The 27778-nt window shown below is 32.2% G+C and overlaps 2 protein-coding genes across 3 annotated transcripts in view; one reads left to right on the forward strand and one right to left on the reverse strand.

Annotated features, from left to right (window-relative positions):
• Window positions 1-3361: 3361 nt before the first annotated feature.
• LOC117164473 (ubiquitin carboxyl-terminal hydrolase 8) lies at window positions 3362-10369 on the forward strand. Of its 2 annotated transcripts, XM_033347538.2 has the most exons (12): window positions 3362-3556; window positions 4315-4670; window positions 4811-5175; window positions 5244-6126; window positions 6265-6434; window positions 6500-6638; window positions 6721-6870; window positions 7758-7994; window positions 8229-8333; window positions 8428-8634; window positions 8704-9062; window positions 9409-10369. In XM_033347538.2, exons 2-12 carry the CDS (start codon window positions 4410-4412, stop codon window positions 9521-9523), a joined length of 2991 nt encoding a protein of 996 aa, XP_033203429.1. In that variant the 5' UTR covers window positions 3362-3556; window positions 4315-4409; the 3' UTR covers window positions 9524-10369. The 2 variants fall into 2 exon arrangements, with proteins under 2 accessions (XP_033203429.1, XP_033203438.1); XM_033347547.2 differs by lacking the exon at window positions 3362-3556 and having other exon boundaries at window positions 4582-4716.
• A 121-nt stretch (window positions 10370-10490) lies between these two features.
• Window positions 10491-27778, reverse strand: part of Pngl (N-glycanase Pngl) — a 53380-nt gene continuing 36092 nt past the window's right edge. The window contains exons 3-9 of the mRNA XM_033347637.2: window positions 14892-15022; window positions 13530-13798; window positions 12873-13168; window positions 12570-12800; window positions 12107-12281; window positions 11519-11938; window positions 10491-11429 (exon numbers count right to left, since the gene is read on the reverse strand). Coding sequence (XP_033203528.1) covers window positions 10857-11429; window positions 11519-11938; window positions 12107-12281; window positions 12570-12800; window positions 12873-13168; window positions 13530-13751 — 1917 coding nt within the window. The 5' untranslated portion in view covers window positions 13752-13798; window positions 14892-15022 and the 3' untranslated portion in view covers window positions 10491-10856. The remainder of the gene's footprint in view (window positions 11430-11518; window positions 11939-12106; window positions 12282-12569; window positions 12801-12872; window positions 13169-13529; window positions 13799-14891; window positions 15023-27778) is intronic.

Raw genomic sequence — 27778 nt, forward strand, 5'->3', positions numbered from 1 at the left:
CTGCATTCTTTACTATACCTCTATAGTATCTATTGATAAACAATGAATCGTTTCAGCTTTTTTCAAGGTAAAACAATTTATCTCGTTAATTCAGAAAGATCGGTTTCTCCTTTATGAAAGCATTTAGCAATCTCGAACGGCACGCTCCTTAACTACGTTTTGATCACAAAGTCGTTTCACGATATACTTTATAACATCGTAACACGGCCCGGAATTACGTATCTCATTATTCTTGTCTCGTACACCGGCCTGTAACAGTCGTGTCATTAACTGGCGCTATTTCCGAAAAGTAAAATCTCCACAAATTCCCTTTCCAGCTACATTTGCGAATAAAATCTGAAATTCGTTAATAATAATAATAAAAATAATACAAATAAAAGTAGTATATTTGTTTCTTTCAGCTCCTTGGTCATAAAAAGGTACTTGGTTTACAATTGTTATCCTTATTTACTTCCCACTCTCAACCGTGCGTTCTTTCGATATATATATTTACACATTGCTCTTATCAGATTAGAAATTCGTTAATCCTTCTACGAATAAAATCTGAAATTCCTTAATTTTTTTTTAAAACGATTCCATTCACAACGACAAGCTAAAATTTCTTAACGGTCAATTATTATTCACTATGTGTCGCAATATCCAGTGAAACCATCTTTAGCTCTAATTGTATGTTTAAGACTGTACTATTCGTGCTGTGTATTAATTCTTCGCTGACAGCAAGCATATATTTATTTAGAATAAATGTTTCGTAATTTCTATCTATATTTACGCGTCGATTTCAAATTGTACCTCTATAATCACGGTAGTTGTGTCTCGTTACTAGATTGCAGGTTTCTATGCAGTTATAGGGATATTTGAAAGTGTAAAATTACATAGAATATACATAGTATGAAAAGATATATAAAATATCCAAAACATAGTGCTTCCTATAATACTTGCTAGGTAAAGAAATTTTCTGCCAGGGTTCTACCTTTTTAATTGTATTCTAAAAAATATAAATCTGCAAAAGAACCCACAGTCTACTCGTACTAACAACAATTACTAATAACTATTTCAAAAAGTTTCGAACAATGCGCATGATATATTAGTATTCTGTGGTAAGTGTCCTACAGTAGATCGATACGAAACGTAACATTAGTGGTTTTAGTCGATGTTCCGTGTTACTTTAAAGTTCTGTCGATAAATCGTAGCACCCTGAGAGTCGATTACCGATTGATTCGTCTTGCAGGATCGTCTTTATCCCCGGTCCTACTATGTCTTAGCTGGTGGACAGTATAAATGGGTTCGCTGTCCACAGGAGTCCGATAATTTGGCAGCCGAGAGGGTTGTAAGAGGGCTTTGACCAGTTTGTCAGCCACTGATGTACCTAAGAGGGTCCTTCGACTACGCTACGTCAATTTGTCTTGCACCGTAATGGATAAACTCCCTACGATTTGTCACTGACCGATTCTCATTCAAAATCAATTGATTGCGAACATCTCTTTCGTATATTTTCAATATTCTTTAATATTATAGGGATCGATATCGTAGTTATTTTAAAACTCATTTGAAAGTGAGGAATGCTTTGTAATTACTTCCTGCTGCATATGTTCCATCATTTCCGACTCAATTACGTTTTTTCAACACGTTGTCTGTCTGATGAATTATATATGTTTTGAGAACACACGAGCAATAATGTATACATAAAAAAAACTTTTCTTAAACTTAATCTTAAAATTTTCTTAAATTGTTTTTGTAGGGAAAATTTCTTATTCCAATAGTAAATCTTTTATTCAATGTTTCTTTTTTTTTTTACTATTCTAATAGAGCTAATAATTTCATTAATTATGTTATTGTATTTTCGCTAAATGTGTTGTATATGATAATTAATAATGTTAATTTGCATTGAAATAATTTTCGAAAGCTACAAATTTTGGATTAGATCTTTTCGGACGCAATAACGTAATTTTTCCCATTAACTATGTTAATTATTTTAGCGAATACGAAACTCTATATGCATTCATTACATTTACCACATTTTCATATATTGATATTTATTACTACGTAATTATATGCGATACGACTGTTGCAGAATACGGTGTAGATTTTGCAAATAATTCCTAAAAGCACTGACATAATGAGAAAGATACGAAACGTGCAAAGAAAATGAGTTTTCACATGAAACGTGAAAGTAGAGTGCAATTAAAAATGTACATACGGTTTAGAGATAGCTGGAAACTTAATTAAGTATGAATTATTAAAAATAAAAGAGCTACAATGTAAAGGATGTATCTGTACAATATGAACATGATTAGTATGCATCGATTATTTTCGTATAATGCTTCATATACATTTCTACATTTCTATACCATGAAGAAATTGTTACCTTTTATCAATTTTTCTAAATAAGCGTAATATGATTGTATTATGAACTGGTCCTCATTGAATGTTATCAGTATCTAGTGACAAATGATACAACTGTTATCTCGAAACTGCGTTATCGACCTATAGTACGAGTCTTTACATCAAGTTACAAGCGAAGGTATAATCGTTGACTAAGTGCAAAATAAATATAAATTTAAGAAGTTATACGATAATCTTGAGAATGAAATCTAATTCTATAGTGATTCACGCATTTAACTGTCTGAATTAAAACATAAATAATCTGAATTAGAATGTAATATATGTATTAGAACAAAATATATGATGGACATAACTTAATTCTAACATAAATAATATATAATTCATATTTATTTTTAAACATAATTATTGTATAAGCATTTCTTTTAAACTACTATAAATTAGTAGACGCATTTCTTATAAGTCATGAACTGCTATCTACTACGTGGCGAACGAACTGAAACTTTGAGAGTTTTTGGATAGATGGCAGCACATGGCCTGTCCGTAAACAAGGAACGCAATTATGTCCGACAAGGACAGACATATGTTTTGTTAAACGAAGAGAGCAATATTGTGCGATAAGGACAGATATACGAACGGTGTTAGAATTGGCCGGCAAGGAAGGAGGAGGGAGAGGGGGAAAATTATAAATTGCTGTTAAACTATTTCGATTTATTAAAATTAATCAGTACAAAAAAAGAACAATTTATTTCTCATATTTAATTATACTTTTAAGCAATCGAAACAATACGATTGAAAATGGTTCCATATAAGTACACGGAGTCTGTGCATGTTAAACCATCTTTAATTTTATTAAATCTGATTAAATTGTACTACAGTAGGGGAGAAATAAAATTCGCACGTTTGATGTAAACGTTTCTTATATATACAATACAAATATAAATATAATACAGTAAAATATAATACGAAAAATATCGAATGTTTTTCATGTAAAGTCCGCGAGAGAGCGCTGATGTTGGCACAAAAACGTCACGTTACTAGGATGTAGCAGAGAGGTAGTAACATCGTTCAAGTAGAAAATTTTGTTGACGTTCAAAGTGTTTATTGAATTTTGACATTTCTATTGATAAACAGAAATGTCGCACCACACCGTTTTTTCGATGGCATCGTGAATAATATCATATTCATTTGGATCATGGACTGTAATGATGAAAAGGTGCATAACCAATTTCAATTACATTAGTGGTTTCTTTACCAATTATTCCAGTTTAATAGGTCATATATTTCCAACAGAATTTATGGTCTCGTATAAATATTTTTATCATAGTATAATTATTTGTTTTAAAGTGTATTATTTTATTTATAAAATGTACTATTTTCTAAAATATTTTATTTTTTATAATTAGACTGGAGCTGTTTATGCATTTTTGGAAAATTAGAAGTTATAAAAATATACAGAGTACATATGTATGTATAAATTTGAAAGAAAATTTGAGAATATCCAATATAAAGTACTTGTTACGATATTTATTTATGCGTTAGATTGTTCAGGAAGTTTGTAGCTTTTCCATAATTAGAAATTTCGATAAAATAATATGTTACCTCGTGTGTATCATTAAGAATGCTTTATCTCATTACTTATTAAAGTATTTAACTCCAGCAGTTTCATTTATTTGATATATCATTTATTCTAACTTTTACAAATCCATATATTTAATGATAAGATATTAGAAGAATACTTTAAAACCATGCAAAACATTTTAAACAAATAAGTAGCAAAAAGTGGTCAAAAGAAACAGTCTGTACTACTTAATAAAATTTTAATTGTATATAAATATGTAACTCCTGCATTTTCCTTAAATTTTGTTACAAACAGTATAATAATATGAATTTGCATAAACAACAACAATGTAGTCATAATCTTAGTTCAATAGTGTAGTCATAATACATTAAATGATTTTCTTTATTTTTTAGGATACTATATAGATATATAGAAGATACTATATACGATAGTGTTTACTACACTATACAAATTAAATCTGAGGTTTGTAACAGTGGAAGTAGTCAAAATGTCTAAAAAAGTATCTTTACAATATAGTAGCATAAAAGATCTACAGCAAAAGACCAGAATCAATTACACTGGGAAAAAGCCCTCAGATATTTACAAAAGGCTCCCTGATATGTATAATCTGGCTGAGAATGCCAAGTTACAAGGAGAGGAGGAGAAGCAGTATATCATGTTAAAAAGATGGATGAACTGCATTGATTGGTTGAAAACCACTCGAGAATATAGAGATGACAGAACATTCTTGAATATGCATATCAAACAGGTGGGGAGTGGCTATGCTTTATTAAACTTATCATTCACAAATAAAGGTATTCCGAATGTAAAGTTTTTAGGTGTTATATGTTAAAATAGATTTGGGACAATTGATCGGAGCAAATAAAACATTGTGAATGTGTCTTGCAGATCAATGAAGTAAAAAAACTACTTGCAGACTTGAATCAAAGATTAGATGCACGATACAAACTGCAGTTGAAAGAGACGACATTAGAGAAGATTAATGTAGAAAAAATGGATGTAGATAACGAAAGAGGAATAGATGCTTTTATGACTTCTGTTGATGGTCCTATAAAGTTACCTGAGACACCAACCAGGGATCCATTGGTCAGTGATAATGAAGAAATTATAAACTGTGATCAACTATTTCAATTAATACAAAAAGCGGATAGTAGATATTTGATCATTGATATCAGACCTAAGTTGAAATATGAAGCTTCAAGAATATTATCTGACAAATCTGTTAATATTCCTAATACCATAATAAAACCTGGGTAGGTAAACATTATTCTCTATATTACTCTAAAATGAATCTTTTTTAATAATAAATCTTATATTTTAGCAAATTAACAACGTATTTTGAAGAATATCTTCGCCAAGATAAGAAATCTCTAGACCTGTTTAAACATAGGGCAGCGCAATATGTCGATGTTATAATCCTGACCGATTGGGATACATCGAGCAAAACATTGACGCCTGAAAACCACTTAAATATACTAAGGAAAATTTTAGAAGATTGGGATCCTGGTATAAAATATAAAAGAATTACAATTTTGGATGGTGGTTACGCAGAATGGTTAACTCGTTATCCAGCATTTACAACAAATCCTAATATTGTAGAGCCTAGTTTACACGACATTGCAGACGAAATATTAGATAACATAGAGTACCCTGAATTAATACATTTAGACGAGGAAGAAAATATTATTAAGTCACGTGAAAATAAACTAATTAAATTAAAGCCAGTAAATAAGAACGAAATCGCGTCGAAAGGTAGCATTACGAATGATAAAATGTGGTACAAACACATGGACCCAGAAATAAGTAACAATATTACTATGCGCTCTAAGAATTTTATGAATAGTTCTATTGAAGTAGATAAAGTTCCCAAAAGCAACACGAGTTCACGACACTACGATAATAATTCGTTGAATCTTCAGCATAAGAGAACATCGAATATTATTAGGAAGAATGACACGAAACCAATAGTAGATAGAAGTAGCAAACCAGTTTCCTTAGACATTTCTAATTCAGAATCAAAAATAGTTTTGAAGTTAATGAAACAGTTAAATGAGTTGGCAAAGAATAAGCAGGACTTGGATCAAGAAATCTTAGAACAAGAACGCACTTTGTACATGCAACATGATATTAAGTACAAAGGTTCGAATGAGGAGGAATATATTCACAGTAATGTAAAGGCTTTGCACTCTAAATTGGAAGATAAGGTATTGAATATGCTTAAATAACAAATTATGATTGTTATATACCTAATAAACAGTTACAACTGATAAAACTAATAGTGACATATAACCAGTCTTTTATATGATGATTACATACTAAAAATGTAATGGGTTTCTTTACAGCAAAAAGAATATAAGAAAATCGAAGACGAACTTACCAAATATTATGGAAAAATGGAATCAATTAAATTTAATCCTACAGAGGAAAACGAAAAGGGCAATCTCGAGTTCACCCTAGCTTTACTGAAACGGCGAATGAAAGATACTTCTGCGGAACGAAAAAAATTACGAGAGTGAGTACACAAATATAATATTAAAAATTATTTCATTTATTAATTATACATCTTTATGCCAATAGAATATCTATGAAAAATAATTACAAAGAATTATCGATAAAAGAGAATGAAAATAATATCCATAAGGAACCTCTGAAAATGGATAGTACATCAATGGGAGGAAATTTAGAGCGTTCGTACTCCAGTCCAAACTTATTACAGGTATCTACAATTAGTTTACAAAAGAAGATTTAATTTAAAAACTCGATAACTTAAAGAAAGTTTCTTTTTATAAATCGCTCAGTTGACGGATCGTAAAGCACCGCAAGTAGACAGAAGCTCGAAGCCACAAGTCTCGTCGTACAATCATAATGGGACTTATGGCGATAATAAAATGTCCCATTTGAGTTGGGCGAATCGTGAAGAAAGAATGACACCTGTTCATGGAAGTGTTGTAAGTATCAACACATCATTAAAAAGTTTAAAAAACGTGGAAGTAACATAAAAAAATGTTTAAAGCAACATTAGTTGACATTCATTACCACACGTTGTTTTGTATGAGATTCCATTGACGATTATAATTGCTGACAGCCACGTGTTTACTGTCCACGTGGATAAATCAGAATAAGACATACTAAGTATACAATTTATGAAATACAATTAAACTCTATATTAATTATTGTTTTGTTATATTAATGCATAAAAATATACTACTCGTTAGAGAAGATAGAATGAAAAAAATACAATTTAAAACTTCATAATAGAATAAAATCGCGTGATTTTTCGTTTCTATGTGACAAATAAACACGTGAGCACAAAAACATTTTCTACCTTCAAGGCTTCTAAATCCAATTTAGTTAAATCTTCTCGAAGCAACGCGTCACAGATATGTATCAGTATATGTCTGACTATCGTCACCAAATGCTACTATGGCGAAGTTCATTAACAGAACTTCAATTAAACTCCACGATCACGCGAATGAGTGTCGAATACATTAGAATTAGCAAGATTATAATATAGAATAATTAATTATGATCGGTCTCGTCTTAAAATATGTAGTAAATCATGTAATAAATAATTTATTAACAAATAACGTGTAAACGAAAGATGGTAAATTCGTCTAGAAAATTTGTACCGAATTTCAATGTTTATTATTTTAAAAAGGTAATTGATAAACATTGAAAATTTTATAAAACAATAAAAATAGACATAGAAGAGAATAAAATTCTTAATTTTCGTTATATAGGAAGTTGTTAAAAAATAATTTTATTTAAAAAAGAGATATGTGCCAATGAAGAATAAAGTATTTAGCATAGTGTCTTTCTTGTTACTGTGTTACAGTATCCAGGCATTACAGGGTTAAAGAACTTAGGCAACTCCTGTTACATGAACAGTATTATACAGTGCTTAAGTAATACCACGCATTTAGCCAAATACTTTATGGACAATTTGTACGCCGATGACCTAAACACCAATAACGATAACAATATGCAAGGCCAGGTTGTGGAAGAAGTAGCTCAAGTGATTAAAGCACTCTGGAGAGGTCAATACAAGAGTATATCGCCACATGATCTTAAGGTCTGATATTTTTATTTCTTCTATATAAATAAATCAATAAAAAATATTCGTATAAAGATATAATCTTTTATCTCTCTCTAGCTTCAATTTTTTATATTTTTTAAATTCGCTTTCTGTAATTAATTTGCACTTAAAAAATTGTATATTATAATGCGTGATATTTATTTTCTCTTTTTATTTATGCATGCTGTACTTTTAGATTCATGTATGCTCTAAGTGTATTATAATCGTTAGATCGCCGTGGGACAATACAAATTACAATTTGAAAGTTACGAACAACAAGACTCTCATGAGTTCCTCACTTTTCTTCTAGATTGGATGCATAACGATCTAAAAAAGGTAATATCTTACCCTATTACCATTAAATACTAAATCAAATCTAACGGAAGTTAAATTTTTCATTGTTTATAAAATTTTGTTCTGGTATTTATAGAATTGTAAAGTGCCTCTGGAAATGACAGTCGCCGAGAAAGCCTGGGATAAAGCGATGGATTCCCAAAAATCCATAATATCAGACTTATTCTTTGGACAATTAAGGTCTACTATCACGTGCAGTTTTTGCAAGCAAAGTAGTACCACGTATGAGATTTTCAACAGCTTGACGATGTCTTTACCTCATGCCAATCGGTGTACATTAAACGTAAACCTCCATTTTCTAATTTAAAATGAATTTTTTGCTGTATATTAAACAGGTTCGTTAATTTCATAGGACTGCATTTTAAAATTTGTAAGTGGACAGAAGGTTGTAGGATGGAAGTGTCCAAAGTGCCAGACACCTCGAGAAGCTACGAAGAAATTCGATTTCGTGAAATTGGCGCCTATTATAGTTATACATTTAAATCGTTTCGCCGAGAGTGGTGGATGGCTCGAGAAACGAAACACTGCTGTGGATTTTCCACTCACAGATTTCAATTTGAAACCATATTTGGTGGCGGATAGTAACAGTGCTACGATTTCGAATATTCGCAGTTATAATTATAGTTACAGTTTATATGCAATGTCTAATCATTATGGGACCATGGAAGGCGGCCATTATACGGCCTTCTGTAAAAACGCGACCCAAAATAAGTAAGTAAATACTTTTCTTTAGCCTCATATTCATATTTATTCTTTATGGAGCTTCAAAGCGATAATTTGGCGGAAACAAAACGATAATTGGAGTAGTAATAAGGCAGCTACAATATTCACACAAAGTATTTATTACAAGGAAGAAAAAGAAAGGTATAGGTTTCATATTAAAAAATCCAAAAGTTTGTTATTATGAATATTAACTGATTGTAAATTTATTGTACGTTTGGAGTTATTTGATTTTAATTAATTTTCTGAAAAGTGGAACTGCCTCCTTACTGTAATAGCCGTTTTAATTATTAAAATTAATAACATTAATAACATTAATCGTGTGGTTTCTTCTTAGGTGGTATAAATACGACGATCAAACAGTCACGGAAGTTACGGTGAATCAAGTAAGGTCTCAGAACACCAATGCCTATCTCTTATTTTATACATCTTTCTCAAGCAACATTATGTAGTATTAATACAAAGAGCTGACTTATTACTTAAGGCCATGAATGTTCTGTGACGATGTAGATAATTGAATATTTTTTGTATGTACATGTATGAAGTCTATTATTTATGCGAATGTATACACACACAAGCACACAATACTACGACGTCATGATGGGCTTTATTGGTGCTGGGATACGTTAACAGTATGTAAATAAATAGCGTTGAACTGAAATTTATTATTTCGATAGTATTGAAATTATATCACGTGATAGCGAAATTAGTGAAGCAAAAAAATTATATATTATAAAAGAAAATTGTATCTTGCACGCATTGCAGTCTGTATTCTATTGTGATTATGTGTTTCAGTAACGTTGTTACACTCAGTACCTTAATATGTTATAATATAAATATTTTACGTCGAGTTTGCATTCTTCAAACACGAATGCAACACGTTCCTCATTCAACGTGATAATTTTATTATCGATAACTTGTAATTTTGTTAATTTACACATTGTATAAAGTTATTTATAATCATTTGTTCATCGTTCTTGTGTTATTTCGAGGATAAACAAACTATTCAGAGCATAAAGTTTGTTGCGATTGTGTATTTGATGCGTGAATTCGACAACGTATTATGTCAGCATTTTGCAACTTATTTGCAAATTCAATAAGACACAACGATTTATTATTATTATATGTAATGAGAAATGCAAAGAAAAGTAAAAGTAATAAGAAAAATTAATACTTTTGGAGCACATGTAAGCAACTATATAATAAAACAGTTGTAAAATACTGTTTTTATATGACATTCGATGAATGTGTATAGAAAAGAGAAAAAAAAATAAATATTTGAAGATACTGTGTTCATATATTATCAATGCTTACAAAATTATTGTTGAATAATTGTGTAACATCTATCGGATACGAATGTCTCCAAAAAGTGCCATCACTAGTTCGCTTATTTTGTATATGAAATAAAAACTTTCAAGCTTATGAATTCACAAGAGCTCATTTTTATTTGCAGTATAAGTTAACAATTTAATCTCATCATTTTATTGGATAAACATTATCAATTGCATTATGCAAGTGTCGAAATTTTTCTTATCGTCTAATTATACAATATAATTTAAACGTGTATGTATATTAAAAAAAAAAGAAATTTTAAATATGGAATGTTTTTACTCATTTCAAAACTAAACTTATTGGTCTTGATATATTCTTCCCATAAAGATCATATTCATTAAGACTTAATATGTCATTTATGTAGCATTATTAAAAGAATCCGCACAACTTCAGTAAAAGCGTTTATACAAACCATGAGGTTTTTCGATTAAATTATACAAATCAATTCTAGAATTACCGATTTTCTAGTTCGATATTGATTACTAAGGATTTATCGTCTTTGCTTTCTAGACTTTGTCGAAAAATTTGTGCGTGTTGCCACGCGCAATTGCCTTGACCACCGGAAACAGTTACCGTGAGAATTAATTTCACTGCTCCTTTCAATTGGTCCGTATGATAATTAGAAACATCGCTAATAGGTAAAATTACAGACTTATTTTGATTTGCATTGTCAAAAATCGCTTCTACCTCCCACGATACATTAGCTTCATGAAATGTTTTTATGGTAGCTTGTAAATGAAACGTCCTCACGTACAGGTTTGGTTTCGTGACTACAAAGCACCATTTTACCTTGCCAGAAGTAGCTCCTGGAGAACGAGATAAATAGGTAACCTTCCAATCGTGCTCCTCTTTACGAAACATTCCACCTTCGATCTCGTTCGTTCCATTTTGCCAACCAGATATATCCATTAATGTCTTATCACTATTATCTGTTATCATATATACGTCGTTAATGATAGAATACTGCAAATGAAATGCCTCTCCGTAGTTCGAAATGTCCCAAGAATAATTTACTTTTGATTTCGACTGAAAGATTTAATTAAGAATTAGCTTCCATCTTGTGAGTTTTATACATATGTGAATCAATTAATGTTAATTAGAAAATGATTCCATACCTCAGAAATTTCTCCTCGCGCTAATCTCCACTCATAAGAACCTGTGGATCGTCCTCCATAACTCTCATTGTCATCAGAATTTTGTTTATTGGGCACATGAATCAATTCTATAAGTTCTAAAAGTCTTCGTTTTATCACATATTGCCGACGAGTGGCACTATAGCTCGGGGAAGATTGACGATATTTGTTCAATGATTCAATGAATTGTATCAGTTTACTTTCACAGGAGATATCTCTTCTTCTCAGCACTCCTAGTATATTACGTGTATATCTCCAAGTAACATCTTGCACCTCGTCTTTTGAATAAGCTATTATATAAGTTAGTTTCTTTTTCCAGCCCTTTTCGTACATCAATGGCCTGTCCATGACATCCTCGCATGGATCTAGATGAATCCATCTTTTTTCGTGTATAGACCATACCTAAGTTATTGACATATTATCAATCACTCAATTATTTTGATGAAGTAAATTTTTTAATGAACATAATTGTGAGGACACCCTTGTGTGACCGATTTCCATATTGCAATGAGTTAACGAGTACCTTTGCACATATTTTCCATTTACGCAAGGTCAGTGATCATTACACACCTCTGTCCAAACGTGATCTGTTTCATCGTATACACATCTTGCATCATATCCTAGTGTTCGACACAAAAGCGTGAACACGTTCACCCATTCTCCGCACCGTCCGCGTCTTAGAGTTAACAATGGTTCCGGATCGATATAGCGACGGAATTTCACCCGTGTTCCACATTTAGTACATCTGGAATGATATTTAACAATTATTAAACTACATTCCAACGACAATCGCAGAACTTTTTGAAAAAAGGGCATCGAAAGTTTTAATTTCATAATTAATTCTAATTTCTTTTTATTAGCTATGTTTGAATTGAGAATTATAACGGCTCTTAAAGAATATATATTGCTCTTTTTCTATTTATAAAGTTTAATTAAATCGTACATTCGACATCTATATATTTAGTATAGACCTACAAATCCTTTCTTCAAAAAACTCTCCAATTATTCTTGGGATTAAAATATATCAAGTTACTTGTGTATCTCTATTTGTGAACATCTAGGATCATCTGGAGGTACTGTGTTCTGGTATTTACAATCTGAAAAACAAGCAGTACACTTTGGACTATCGACCCATGTGAAGAATTTATATTTAAACCAATGTAACAATTCCATGAGAAATATATCTTTAACATCGTCAATATCATCCTCACTGTATTGTTTTTTAACACTTTTATCTGGAGCAATCTGATTCAGTTTCACATGCCTACAACAGTAAATTTGATGAACAAAACCAAATTTAGAGTAATATAATCATTTTTAAATAATTGATTATTACTTGTGCAGTTGTCTGAGTCTAGTCATAGTAGCTATTTCAAGGTCTACAATGGGTATTACTTTTTTAGCTTTCTCTTGCAAGCTTGCATCTTCATATTGCAGAACTTTTTGGAAGTTGTCTATAATAGATTTGTAAAACCTGTTCTCTTCCACTGTGAATGTTAGCGGTATTAAATTAGACAATGCTGGGTCTTTAGTAACAGATGTTTTGGTAAAAGAGCTTTTACTAAGCAATTTTTGTAGAGATTGCAATTTCGAAAGTGGTGCTTCTTGTGGCAATGAAAGGCAGTCAGTGGTCTATTGAAAAAAAGGAATGTTAATGGTGCCTTACTAACTGGTCACAAATCAAATTAAATTTTATCATTTAACAAGACAGGCTCCATACCAGGAAGATAGGAAAAAGGAATTCTACATATACTATACAATTAACTATTAAAATAACTACCAAAATTTAAGAAATTTCTTATATTGGATCATAATTTGAGTTATAAGGACTGAAGAATTAAAGTCAAACTAGTGTGGGGATAGTGGGGATGGTGACGGTCAATTAACGACGCAGAATTCTGACCAGTTAGTACGTCACTACAGTACTTTACGAAAAAAAATTCAATGAAATAAAAATCAATGACAATATCTTAAAATCTTAAAGTATAATTACCTCGACAAAGCCAATATCGAACAAACATTCGATGCCTCCAAGAGCAGGTAGCAATTTTGTAGTAACCAGAGGATGATCAAGTCGTACTTCCCGATATTTTTTGTCATTTGGATGGGACAGAATGTTTTGACAAAGAGTTAACAATGCATTTTCAGCATCGTTTCGTATTTGTTCTTCGTTCTCTTTTAACAAATACACGGATCGTAACAGATCTTCATCCATGGTTGAGATTTCTTTATTTTCACAAGTACAAGATGACACGTGCAAGTCTAGAGGAAAAATGTGATATTGCAGTTGGAATGCAAGTCATTCAGTGGTGTTGCTAATCGTCTAGTAGCGCTCTTTGTGAGAAATGACATAAACCGGGTAAAACAAAATAATTCGTGTCTTTATATGTTTGTATTTTAGAAGTAACAATAAGTAGATATCTAATCATGCATTCAAATTTTCATCAGAAATGATCATGCCTCAGTATGATAAAAAAAGACAATTAGATGCATACATATTTATAATTTTATCACACGAAGGTAAATTATCTTCTAAAGATATAACAGGTACCCTTCCTTACCACTCATTGATACATATATAAGTAAGTATAAAGAATAATTTTTTTCTTTGTTGCAAGCATCTATTTCATTTTATATTAAATGAATGAAAAAGCGTGAATTATGAAATTCATAACATATATATATATATATTTAATCTATTCATTTAATAGCAACAAATTATTGCAATTCTCCTAAGTATATGTATGTATATTGTTTTACGATATCCTTTCGTATGACATTCTCTGGAACATACGTCCCATTATAATACATGGTAAAACCACAATTCCACGACTATATTCGATACGTTATTCTCAAACGAAGCCTGTTAAAAGTGTAAAAGTCCATTCCGTTTGAAATATAATGGCGTGTCTATAAACAACGTCCAACGCTGCTATTGTATGCCACTGATATCGTTAAGGAGCATCGTATACGATGTCGCAGAATGGTGGCGAGATAAGAAAAGCATAGCCGATGCAACTCAGAATGCACTCGAAATGTATATGACATCTGTATGAAAAGGACATTGTATAGCTGTACCATTTGCGAGATAAAAAGTAACATTCCTATCAGTATCACGATGGATTCGAATCAGATTAAAGAAATTTCCAATATAATACAATATCTCTTGTGACTTTTTCTTATTTATTTATAAATAGCAAAGTTTTAGACATAAGTAATTTTTGGAAATTAACGAATCATTCGAATATTGTAATTCTAAATAAATACTTATACTATGAGATATCAAATTTAAAAGTTATGGAGGTTAAGATTGTCCAGAGCCTAAGGTTATGGTAGGTTATGGAAAACGACTTACCTATGGACTATATGGTTATATCAAACCTCAAGATTACGAGGGAGGTCTTGCTTAATGGTACAAAGGCGGTTCTCAGTAAACGTGAAGGTTATAGGAACGGCCTCTCGAATTCCTTCGTTGTAAAGGTAAGCCTGCAAAAATCATTTCCAAAGTTACGACAAAAGTCTTGAAATTTTCTATCCTGACAATTCTCAAACTTTACTGTCATGAAAGTGATTCTTTCAGATTTACTACTTTATAGGGTGTATTTCCTAAATTCTAAATATCCAAAGCGTAGATCTTAGGGTTTATTAGATTTTATTAAATTTTGGGAAAGTAACTTCCCTTAAAATTTTTTAATTTATTAAATACTTATGTTGTTCATTTCCAATTTTTTTTTTCAGTAAATCATACAATTTTCAAGGAAAAAAATTGGACTGTAGTAAACAATTGTTTCTTTCTAAATTCTTTTTGTACCCCCAATTTATATCAGTTAGTTTCTACAAAGTTTCTATTCTTTTAACATATTTTTTAAATTACTTCATTTAGACCTTTCTATAACTTTGTTAACATTTAAACAAGAAAAAATTAAATTTGAAAAAATGACTAAAACAATCGAATGAACAAAAGGAAGTTCTGCGTATTTTAATTTATGATAAGAGTAAAAGTTGACAGATTAGAGATACAATTTTTTGAATGAAGCAGTTCGCGTTTCACTTTAACGGGCCGTATAACGGCCTGATTTTCTACAACATTACTTTCTTTCAAACTCCGGACAATCGGTCGAAAGTGGAGCACTGCTTTTGTTTCATTTTTGATTATGTACAGCTGCCAGCATCGCGTTCTTAAGGCGGCCAACTTTTCGATACTACATCCCTCTCGCTTTCTTTTTTTCGTTTCTTATAAACCTACAATTTATCTACGTCAATTAACAAATTAACGATGCTTCAATTCGAACCATCCAACAAATATGAATATACTTCATTTTATTTTCATACGAGATAATCGTACGATATTTGAATCATTATTTACTTTTTTTAATATTAAATTATTTTAAATAATTCAATACTGAATATTCATTAATAACAATATTTCATTATCATTTCAAATGTACGATATTATTGTAATCATATGCTTCTTTGAATTTATCTCGCAATTTATTTCTCCCTTTCATTTACAAACTAATTATAATTATCAATTAATAACAATATTGCATAATAATATTAATAATAGCAGTAAAATAAGTTAATGACATTAATAGTAGCAATAATATTATTACTGAATGTTACTTTTAATATTAAACGATTTCAAGTAATTTAATATGTAATATCAATTAATCACAATATCACGTAAAACAAACGATATTATTCGAATTATCTGCTTCTTCAAATTTATTTCGCAGTTTATATAGCAATTTATTTCGTTCTTCTCGTATCATGTCACGATGTTAAGTACATAAACGTTTGAAGACAATATCCGGTTTAAAACGCGCGGGCTTTTTTTGTCACCGGAGGACATTCCCAGCGGTGGAATTATGAAATTGAATGTGCACGGGAATAAATTACCGAGTTCACACGGAAATAAACTTGATGGACAAACACGATGTCCGAGCGCGGACCGGCACAGATGTTTGTACACCCAGTGCAATTTTGCTGATTTCGCGAAACTTTCGCGAGATATTTACTCTTCGAAGCGTCGCGTCTCTCGTAATCGAATAGAACGACGAGTCTATTCAATCCAAGATCAAAAGTGTTTTCACAGAGAGTCGTTGGAAAAATGGAAAATTTTCCACGTCATTAAAAACCACTTTCTATAATTAAATCTTGAAAACCATATTAGGTTAGGTAATAAGTTCGTTCATGTATTTTTGAAAGATCTTCGATCGGTTATTACTGGAACGTCGAATATAGTTGATGCGTTTGCGGGAAATTTAAAAATGTAAAAATGTACATAAAATTAAAAAAATATAGAAAAATCTGACATACAGGACTTGAGATAATATCTTTCAATACAGATCCATTTTTTTTTTCTTTATCACGTTCGTAAAGATATGAATCTGCATAGATTATACATTCTCTGTTTATTCGTTACTATTGCAAATTTAATTAATTTTCGCTACCATGCGTCACACGTGCGACGCATTCTAATTCTTGGAATGTCTACTTGCATTTTTTCATTGTTATATATGTAAAAATATATGTGTCGTATTATGTAACACATTGAAAATTTGAAATTTTAATTGCGAACAGCGATTTTTCTTTTAAATGATGCTAACGAAAGAGTTAATTGTTTATAATATTTTTTACTTGTAGAAGAATAGAATATAGAAAACCTAACCCCAACCTAACCTCAATCTTCGAATTTAATTATTTACGGAAATTTCACTTTCTTTTCTCATTATATCGATCTTTTTATCGTCACACCGATTTCACATCGAAAGGCAAATTAATTCTGAAGACGAAGGACGCGAGGGGCACAGTAAATGAATGAATCAGTCGAAGTAACGAACTTTTATATAATTTTCAACTGGAAAAAAATTTGTTCACGCCATTAAAGAATAATCTTAACGTTGAACGTTACAGAAAAATAATTCTTCCATGGTATAACAAGTTTTCGATATATAGATCGATGTTATGACGGTCAGTCAAGGTAATCGCGAAACGTTACGCTGCTTCGCCGTTAAATACGGCAAATGAAATAATGGATAAAGTTTTACAGAGTATAGAGTTCAGGAACAATATTGCTTTTAGAAAGCAATATTTCAACGGCTCGTAAAGTTCCCTTCCCGTCGTATCGTTAATCGGTTTCCGTTTCGAGCGTGGGCGGTTTTATTGAAAAAAAAGCCACGCGAAAGATTCTAAATAACATTTATAAATGTTCTGTGAAACGTAATCCCGGCGATCAGTTTTAATTCTGCTTTAATTAAATCACATTATCGTCGAAGATAGAAAGACCAAAAGGAAAAGTAGATTCCGATAGTATTATCATGGTTATTTCATTGGTTAGTGGGATATTGATTTTATATTCTATTGTGTTTGATAATTCCTTTCAGATAAATCCTCGATATCCCAAGATTTGTTAATGTACAGGAAGTTTCTATTACTATCTTGTCTTTTTTATCAATTTATTCTCTTCTTCTTTACTATTAATTTCAAGATAATAATACATAAAATCAGACAAGAATGAAGAGGAGAAGGAAACTGATTCTAGCAATATTATTCTTGTTATTTCGTTGATTGACAATCAAATTTTGGAAATATAATGTGAACTAGTCTTTCTTTTATAATGTGCAAGAAATGTAGATAGATATTCTGCTATTGACGGCGTATGTCTTTACAAACGTTGAGTCATACTACTTGACGGGTCTTCTTCGCTATTTATACTATCAATAATCAAATTTACTATCAATAATTAAATTACCAGTTGATCATTAAAATTGACGTATGTAATTTTGTTAAGCAAACACCGATGTAACAAAGTTTTTCGACGATAAAAATTGTTTAAACCAATCATTGTTATAATTAACCAATTATAACCGGTTAGATTCCGAGTGGTCAATTTATACAATGAAACAAGTTGTCTAGAGGTCTTCTTTGATCTTTTCCGAATGGCAAATTTAAATTTCTCCAACAACTTTCACAGCACATTTTTTCAAATACATATTTATATAAGCAAATCATATGAAACTTCTTTTACGCAATAAAACAATTCATTTCCATGAATAAATAATAGAATTAGTAATAAAAGCTCCTGAATAATTGATAATGAAACCTTCCTTTTCTCCGCCTTTACGAAGGAAGGACAATGCACAGCAATTTGAATTGAAAATTTAAATTTCGAACCGTAAACTAAAAATTCTGTTTTACTAACATAAAGATACTTCACTTTATGTCACGTTATGGTGAATATCTTATTTTAAAACTAATTCGGTATTCTTTTTATTTAACGCTTACATAAATTAAGTGTTACCGGAATAAAGTTATTTTATCTTATCTTATGAAAATATTTTCGTTTCAAGTAATCTAATATGTTATCCTATTTAGTAGCTCGTTAACGTGGAACGTGAATTAAAAACACGGGGAATTAAGTGAAAACATCGATCACGTGATGAAGAAAATGATCGTTTCTTAAAAGAAAACTTTATTTCACTTCGGTTGATAGAGGACGAGGATCATAGTTTGAGCAACGTTGACCTAGAATATCTGGTGGAAAAGCGACGAAAGCGGACAGGTACCCGCAGAGAGGCAAAGCGATAACAAAGCTCTCGCGGGAAGGCTGAATTGTCGTGGAATCCTTTGAAATACGAGATTGCACCGTCTTGGTGTGTTTCTTCGTTCGCTGGCTGCAAGATTTCCGTTAGCCTGGGCGAATCTTTTTCAACGGCATGGCTACTCGAGCCTTTCGAATTATCGATCCTCATTGTTGGAGCCGCGGATGCGACCAAGAGTATTATGCGCCAGAAAGAAGCCTCGTTGTTGCTTGCTGTTCCTCTTTCCTACGCGGTCCTTTCTCCAACAAGCCATAGGCTTGTGTGAAGGTACGTGCAATTTTATTGAACATTTTTGGCGAAGCGAGATTCTTATTAAAATATTAAATACAATTTATTAAAACATCAATGAGTCTGAAGATCACATTATGCCTCTTCATGAAGATGTCTTATCTACCATTTCGAAATTGAGTTGAAAAAAGAAATTAATTTTATCGGTAATCATCTATTCAATGACTTTGAAATACGTCGTCAATGTCAACATTCTGAACAACTTTTCCCTATACATGTTGGTATTACTTATTTTGGATATTAAAGCCGAATTACGGTAACGTCATATTACTTTATCACTTTAATATAATATCACTTTGCATGAAAAAAAAGAAACCTAGGGAACTTCAAATATTTGAATATATCTTGAAAAATGAACGAATATTGGATAAGACGTTTCAACCAGTGACAGTGCAGAAGTCAAATGTGATAAAACGATAAAAAAGTTTGAGTGGAATTTAACAGAAAAATGAGTTAAAATAAAAAAAAGATGTCAACATTACCAGATGCTTTTCCCGCGATCTTCACGTTATCACGTTAAAGAACCCTTCTGAATATTTTTCTCTCCGAAAAACGTTCGACGCGTCGAACGATACTCGAGCACCTGAAGAGCGGCCTCTAGAAATCAGTAAGTTTAAAACGATCACTCGATGTTTCACATGTCATTGAGTGTTAAAGCTTTGGCAGCGGCGGGAAAATTCGAGAACGCCGCCTCCGCTCGACATGCGCCGAAAATTCGATAAATTTCAATTTCCGACAAATAGCCTTGGCCAAGGTTCATCCACTTATTCTGCCTCCGATAAATTTTCAATATCCACGCCTCTATTGTACGCCAAACGTCCCATCTCATCCCTCCATCTCACTTTCCCTCTCTCTCTCTCTCTTTCGTCTCTCTTGACCCATACACGGGACATTCTCGTTCGTTTTGCACACGTGCCGGATACACGTGTACACACGGTCGTTAATGCTGAAACGTTGTTTTGCATCTCAAACGTTGCTTACAGCACGTTCGACGTCGATCGACAAGACGCTGATTTGCCTCGAAAAAGCGGGCCTCCGACACCAGCCCGGCGTAAACAGGTTAGATTGGAGAGACGTGTTTCCGATCCAATCATCGTTAGCATCCTTAATTTGTCATGGTAACGATGTAACTAGAAGTTTCCTTATAGAGGTTATGTTTTTAGACCGGCTAGTAATGGTGTTCTGCTTATTGAAATGTATTGGGTGTTTCATTTGTCATGGATTCCTTAATAGGAATTTTTGTTACCTCTGTTAGTGCGAGAATTACGTCAGGGCAAAATAGAGTAGTTTAAAGCGAGGAATATTATGATTCGTGATATTTTTCCTTTAGAATTATTCTTCTTTAAGATTTCGAGGTAATTGGCATACTTCTAAATGGGGTTATGTTATGCCTTTATGCTCTAATTTCTAATCGATGCATCTTTCTTTATTTTTCATAACGGGTAACGGAATAATATGTTCTATAACATTTTTACAATATCATTTACATCTTTTAAAATGATACTACATATCTTTCTATGCTCTAGTTGATGCATCTTTTTATCTTCAACGGTTAAAAAATGTAATAGAAACTGTCAACGACTAAATTAATTAATAAAACATTTATCATAAATGATATTGTCCTGAATAATGCGATAACACATTAAGAAAATTTGAGAGAACCTAGAGTCACGTTACTTTGTACCTAACGGGACTATGTTTTCAGAATGTGCGCCATTTTGGACAGCCTTAAGGAATCCCGTCGTCGTCTCCGGAAATCGCATTCACCCTGTCAAATATCGTTACCGTTTGACGCATAATCTGCCGTGCACAGGGCCGTTAGAAGCATCAAAGGTGACGTCGCTTTTAGATAGCTCTGATAGGTCGATATGCAAATAAAACCACAACTCGTGTTCCTCCCCTCTCCTAGAGGAAATCGTTAACCGAGTGTTCAGCAGAGTGTCGAGAGGCACCGGAGAACGCGTTATTAGTGTACGTTAATTCGCGTATAATAAGCTCATTAAATCTTTTTATTCGAGCATGGTTGAAAAGACGTTGCTTTACTCTGCGTTTTATTTTTCACTCTTCTTCCTTTCACCCCTACTCTGTCCCCCCCCATCGACGCGCCTCTTTCACCAGAGTTTTTGAATGGCGTTTATTAGGGCCACGAGTCCGCATCGAGAACTACTTCGAGACTGTAGTAACGTCACGGAAAGATCATTAAATGAAGGAGAAAAAATGTCTTTTTTACTCAAACACGACGAACTTGTAGCGTAAAAATCGTCTTCTTCTTCCTCCTTTATTTTTTCGGTTTTCGCCCCTTTTTTTACGATTTGCTTTTTCGAAACTTTTCACCATGAGGTCTCGTCAGTTCTTAAGACATTTGGCCTTATTATCGATAGTTCGCGTATCGTGAATTTCGGTTGTCTATAATTATGCAAAATGTGATTATATGGTTAATTTTTGATGTTCTGATTGGTGAAATTAAAAAAAGAATTGTTTGATTGTTTATAATCAAAATTTTGTTTGAGGGGAAACATCACACGTAATTGGGTACAATACAGAGTATAAAATAAATCAAAAAGTCAACGATGTTATTCTATTCTTTAAAAATTATTTACATTTATGATCATCATCAAACTGTATTCACATTTATGAAATACCAATATTTTCATTATATCTCCATAAAATTTACAGTTGGGCTATAGGTTAGACATATTTGCTTAATTAGGATTGAGATTATATTCGAAGCTTCATAACTACCAATGATCAGTCACTCTCTCCAATTACGCTATCCATTTTGTTTTCATAACCTAAATATTCCTAACCTCAACATGATACTACCTATCCAAGCATAATACTAAATTTCACTTCGTGTATAACGTACACCCTTGTTCGTGTTAGAACATTTACAGGAAGTGAAGTAAATTTCGAAAATAATTAGGTAACTATCATAATTTTTAAGTTTTTGCGAATTATAACTGAAATAATAACGAAATAAATATGGAATAACATTTCTCTTATATTCAATTACTTTTTATCTTTTTTTTAAATTCGCTATAAAAATAAAATGTACTTTTTTTATTGCGAGGTTTGGGTCTATAGCTACTCTAGCCCCCCTCCCCCAATCCGTGCCTGCCCTAGAAATCGATGAAGTATGCTCTATTCTAAATGATTATCTGCGTACATTAAATCTTCAGGCATTCCAAAAGTTTGCAGAGTGATAGTTTTGATGAAATTACGTTCGAATCTCTATTATCTTTGCATAGTCTATGAAAAGATAAAAACAAGTTTTTTTGTAAATTATTTAAGCGTTTTCTACTGTTGCAGTAGATATTAAACTATGCATACAATACATACAAAATTTGGCAATGAACTTAAAAAAAGGAAAAGAAGAGAAGAGTTCGAATCTATATTCAGGACTGAATTTATAGAAAAGAGGTTAGGCCAGAGTAAAAAGGAAAATTCCTTAGTAGGGCTAAATTGGATATCACTTAAACGTATCTTTTGTCGAACGGTCGGCATTCGCAATCAAGTTATTTACAGTTCGTGGAGCAGAGATCCATAGTCATGGATAACCTCTTTCCTCGGTCTTCGTCGTAATAGGTTTTACGTAATCTCTGGTAATAAACGAATCCATTTTCTCGTAAATAGATTTTTCCTAACCTCTGTTTTTTTATCTGCTGCTTAATGCCCTGTCAACCGGCACCTGGAAACTTCGACCATAGATAAAAATCGCCGCTCGACGCGCGCCCTGTCGTTCAACTGCTGAAGTAATCCTATCGGAATGAGGATCATTCTATGGTTCTCATTGAAAGAAAGGCCAGCAAGGGAGTCAATCTAATGGATGCGGATGGAGTTAATAAAAGTGCAGATTTTTCGTCTTATATCATCTTTTTCTTTTTTTTTTTTTTTTTCGTTACTGGTGGTTGAATTTTAAAACGAAGAGAGAAATAGGATTTTTAGGAGTCAATGGTACTCGTACTTACTTCATATTCAGTCGGTGCAATTGTGTCAAGAGGTTGAACCAAGAAATTTGGAAATCATGATTTTACACGTCGACTAGAATTGGAACCGATCGAAATCGAATTTCCGAGCGTTGGATACACCGATGTCTGACTAACTGATTCGGAAACGATCCGAACCTGTTCAGATCTGTACGAAATAAATAACGTAGAATGTGAAATGTGGAAAGGAAGTACCACTTATGTTAATTGCATTTTATATTTTCGATTTATTTTCACATGAGAAACACTTTCACCTCCTCCATAACAAAAAGCCAAATTGGAAGTGCCCTTTTTATGGAAGAGCATTTGTTGCAGTTTCAAAAGAAAATTTCTGATTTTTTCAGGTAGCATTTGACTTTTAGCTTTATTTCTCAATAAAAGAAAAATAATGTTACGAAATGGTGAAGTTTGCTGTATCTAAAAAAATCTCTTCTACTGGAATATTGATAGCTAGTCGCCATTCCCTGTGCGAACTGGAATGTTCAAAATAAAAAATTCTTTTTGATTCATAAACTAGGAAAACGTATGTAGTACGAGAGTTTCCCAAAATTTTCATGGTTTGTAAAAATGGAAGTAGTCTGAAGGAAGAAGAAATTTTTTACCAAAAAGAAATCAGTTTTAAAAGCGTTTGAAAAATCAAATAATTTAGATGTCAAAAGATATTTCTGAACTTTGTTTTCTCAATAAAGAGAAGAAATAATACATGTTGAGTGTTTCGATAAAATTAGTTATCTAAAGATAAATTAGGAAAGTAATTATACTGCGAAAGGTTAATTGCTTAAAAACATCACTATCATTAAGCAAAAAATTTCACGTTTCCAGACAATTTGGATGAAGAATCTTAATTTCTTTAAAACTAACTTTTGTAAAGAGTTCATTGCCTGAAGAAAGTACTTTATAAAAAAGTTTTAACGAAGAGAATAAATTTTCCATTTAAAATATTTCCTTACAAATACAAAAAATATTAACTTTTTAAAAAATGTTCAGACTGCGTAGGTATGTACAATGTATATGTTTATCGCGCGCTACGAGATTTAAAAAAGGTTCCAAAAGAGATGAAACGTTGATGGTGAAGCCTAGGTGAGTACAGAAAAGGGAGGGGGGAAGGGAAAATATTGAAGGGAAGAGGAAAGAAGATTTGTCGCGTACGTACGAAATAAAAAGCACTCGAGCGACGAAACTATAACGGAATGGAAGATGAAACCTTCTAGTGATTCCTCGGGAAGAAAAGTGGAGGGAAGGAATGGGACATTGAGGGGCAAGTTCAAAGAAGATTACAGGGGGAAACATCGAACAGCGAGACATGGATCCGTTGAGAAGCTTTCTACGAATTTACTTGCTCGAATTACTGACAGAGTGCCATAATATTGTCATTTTATATATGTAGCGTTTTATTTCATGCTCATAATTCACAAATAAATTTCGCGATCTGTCGTAACATTTATTTAACCCTCTATAAGTTTAATGTGTCACTTAAAAATTATATGTCCATGTATCCATATACCGTGAGTATAAAAAAAATTTCCAGTTAAAGAGTAGCCTTTTTTCAGTTTAAATTATATATTAATAGTATTCACTTTGCAACAATTTTTGCGATATTGTATTTCGTGTAATAAATTATGTCATATTTTTGTAATAGATTTTTATTTTTCAAATTAATGGTATTCTTTTTATATCCTAAGAAAGCCAAGTTTCAGTTATAAGTAGTATAGGTCAGCTATATTGAATTACTGGGGCAAACGAGGTTAAATGTTTTATGATATTTTAGTATACAGATGGACGTAGATACAAATTATTTTATATTATCAGACATTATATTATTCACTGTTTTATGGATTTCTATCATTTGCAGGTTTGAAGTTCTATTTTTTAATGGATAATAACCATTGCGAGTAGAAAAATATTGTATAAATTAAAAATTAAATTACATGTATTAAATTACCAAGCGCTGTATAATTCTCTAATTTAGAAATTCTTACAACTTTAAAATCCTACTTTTCGAACTAAAAATTAATATAAAATAAAAGAGTAGAAGAGAAGAAATGAAAGGGACTACGAATAAAATTATATATTTTATTTTTTGAGGAACCTAAATTTTAAATTACCAGGCATTATTATCCTATATATTATAAATGTTCACAATGTACCACCCTCCTCGTTCCATTATCTTATAAAATAAAACTCTGAAATAAGAATTTCGAAGAAAAATATTCTTCGAAATAAAGTTTCGTACTTTAGCTTTTAAAGAGTATACGTTACACGAAGAGCCGTCGATTATGCGAAACTTTACTTAGAAGGTGTTCGAATCGATCAATCCTCCTTGCACACGTAACCATGAAATTTTAATGGAACTTTCGTCCACTTCACTAAAGTATCGGAACTAAAAAAAAAAAAAAAGAAAGGAAAATAGGAAGGGGGAAAAATGTTGAAGTTCAAGCGAGAAATTCTTCAACGAGAAAATCAGCATATTGTATAAAGGCGATGGAATGACAAATATTGAATCATTGAACAGATTTGAAAATTTCACGAATTTTCATTATTCATTATCGAATTGTTATTCTGAATATTTAATCCAGCGAGGAAGAGAGAACAAAGTCATTTAATTATTATTCCGAACGAAAAGTCGCTGGGAATGAAGGGGAACTGTTATAAATTCCGTAGAACGTAACGAACCGTATTATCACCTTACCATCAAGTATCATGTCGCAAGCTCGGTGGTCGTGTGGAGTTTATGCAATAAATTCAACTTCACCATCCAAACAACTCATAAAATATTCAACGCTGACCTACAATCTGTTCATCATTTGAATATCGTGTCACGGACATAACAACATCCACTTCTGCACGGATTTCGTTATGATAATTCACGATCCTTGATACAGATAACAGATTTACCGGACTGATCATTCATACCGGTTATTAGATTCGACGTACTCTGAATTATTCTCACACGATGACGAAATATTTCATCCGTATCGGAGTAATTAATCAGTTGTTTCGAACTGGATCCACAAATATACCAAAGACCTTAACATTTTGGAAGAAGATATATATGAATCTATTAGATGTCAAATTGATCAATTTTACATTCTGTTAACAATTGAATTTTGTTAACAATTTCATTATTCAGATACGTTATTAGAATTTAATTTCTTAGGAAAGAAAATATTTATTTTTACTAGAAATTATGACAATCCGCAGAAACAAATTTGTTAAGGTTTTAGAAGTAAAAGTGATTAACTCTACTGTTTCTTAATTTATTCGTTCCATTATTATTTTATTATTCAATATTGGATACGCATCATTCGGTTGAATTTCATGGTTTACTTTCACCAAAAAAGTGTTTCGAAACAATCGAAAGAACTACTGTATAACACGTTGATATACCAAAATTTGTTGAGATTTTTCGAAAGGTCAGAACAATGAAAAAAATGAATAGGAAAATAAACGACTCACTTTCACAATGAAATGCAAGAAGACCAACCTTTAAAGTTTCAAACATTTCATTTAACAAACAATTTTACGACACACTAAAGACATATTAACAAACTTCCTAAAATTTTTTTCAAATTATTTAGTCAACTAAATTTAGCCAACCAAAAAAATTAGATTTTTAACGCGAACGACCTACTTCCATCACAAGGTGTGTGAACCACTATACAACCAACAACAAAACGATAGAAAAAGAAACAGATGAAAACAATGATCGAACGATAGTTCGAAAGAGACCACATTAATCAGACAGATTCAATAACGTAATCATTTACCGATACGCGAACAGAAACCATCGAACAATGAGGCTGAGTGAATTTTCGTAATAAGAAATCGAATGGAGAGCGCTTTGTTCTCGGGGTGGCTTTTATGCGCGTTTAATGTTCCACTGTTGGAATCGACGTATTGCCAAGCTCGGTCTGCCCTGGTAGAAAGTGCAAAGATACGTTGTGACGATAGTGGCGGAAGAAAAGGGGAAGAAAAAAAAAGGTTGACCAGGAGAATTTGTAGTTGGAAGAATACAGCAGATATCTTCGGTATAGATCTGGCCGCGGGTGACAATGGCGGCCACAGCTATTGGCCCGTTTCACAAGCACGGTCCATATCAATACCCCTTTGTTGCACATGACCGAGTCTCGGATAAAATCCGCTTTCTCTCTCTTTCTCTCTCTCTCTCTCTCTCTCCCTCTCTCTTTTCTATCTTCTACTTTTCTCGTGGACGGCAGAAAGCCGAGAAATAATGCGCAAACTTTTACAGCGGATGAAATCCTTTGGAAAAATATTTCTTACGCTTCTATGGAACACTTGGAGCGTGCCGATGCGTTTTTGTTCCGAACGCTATACTTTCGACCAGTGTAGCGCGCAGCCCCTGC

Source organism: Bombus vancouverensis, chromosome 13, assembly GCF_051014615.1.
Source record: "Bombus vancouverensis nearcticus chromosome 13, iyBomVanc1_principal, whole genome shotgun sequence".
Lineage (NCBI taxonomy): Eukaryota > Metazoa > Arthropoda > Insecta > Hymenoptera > Apidae > Bombus > Bombus vancouverensis.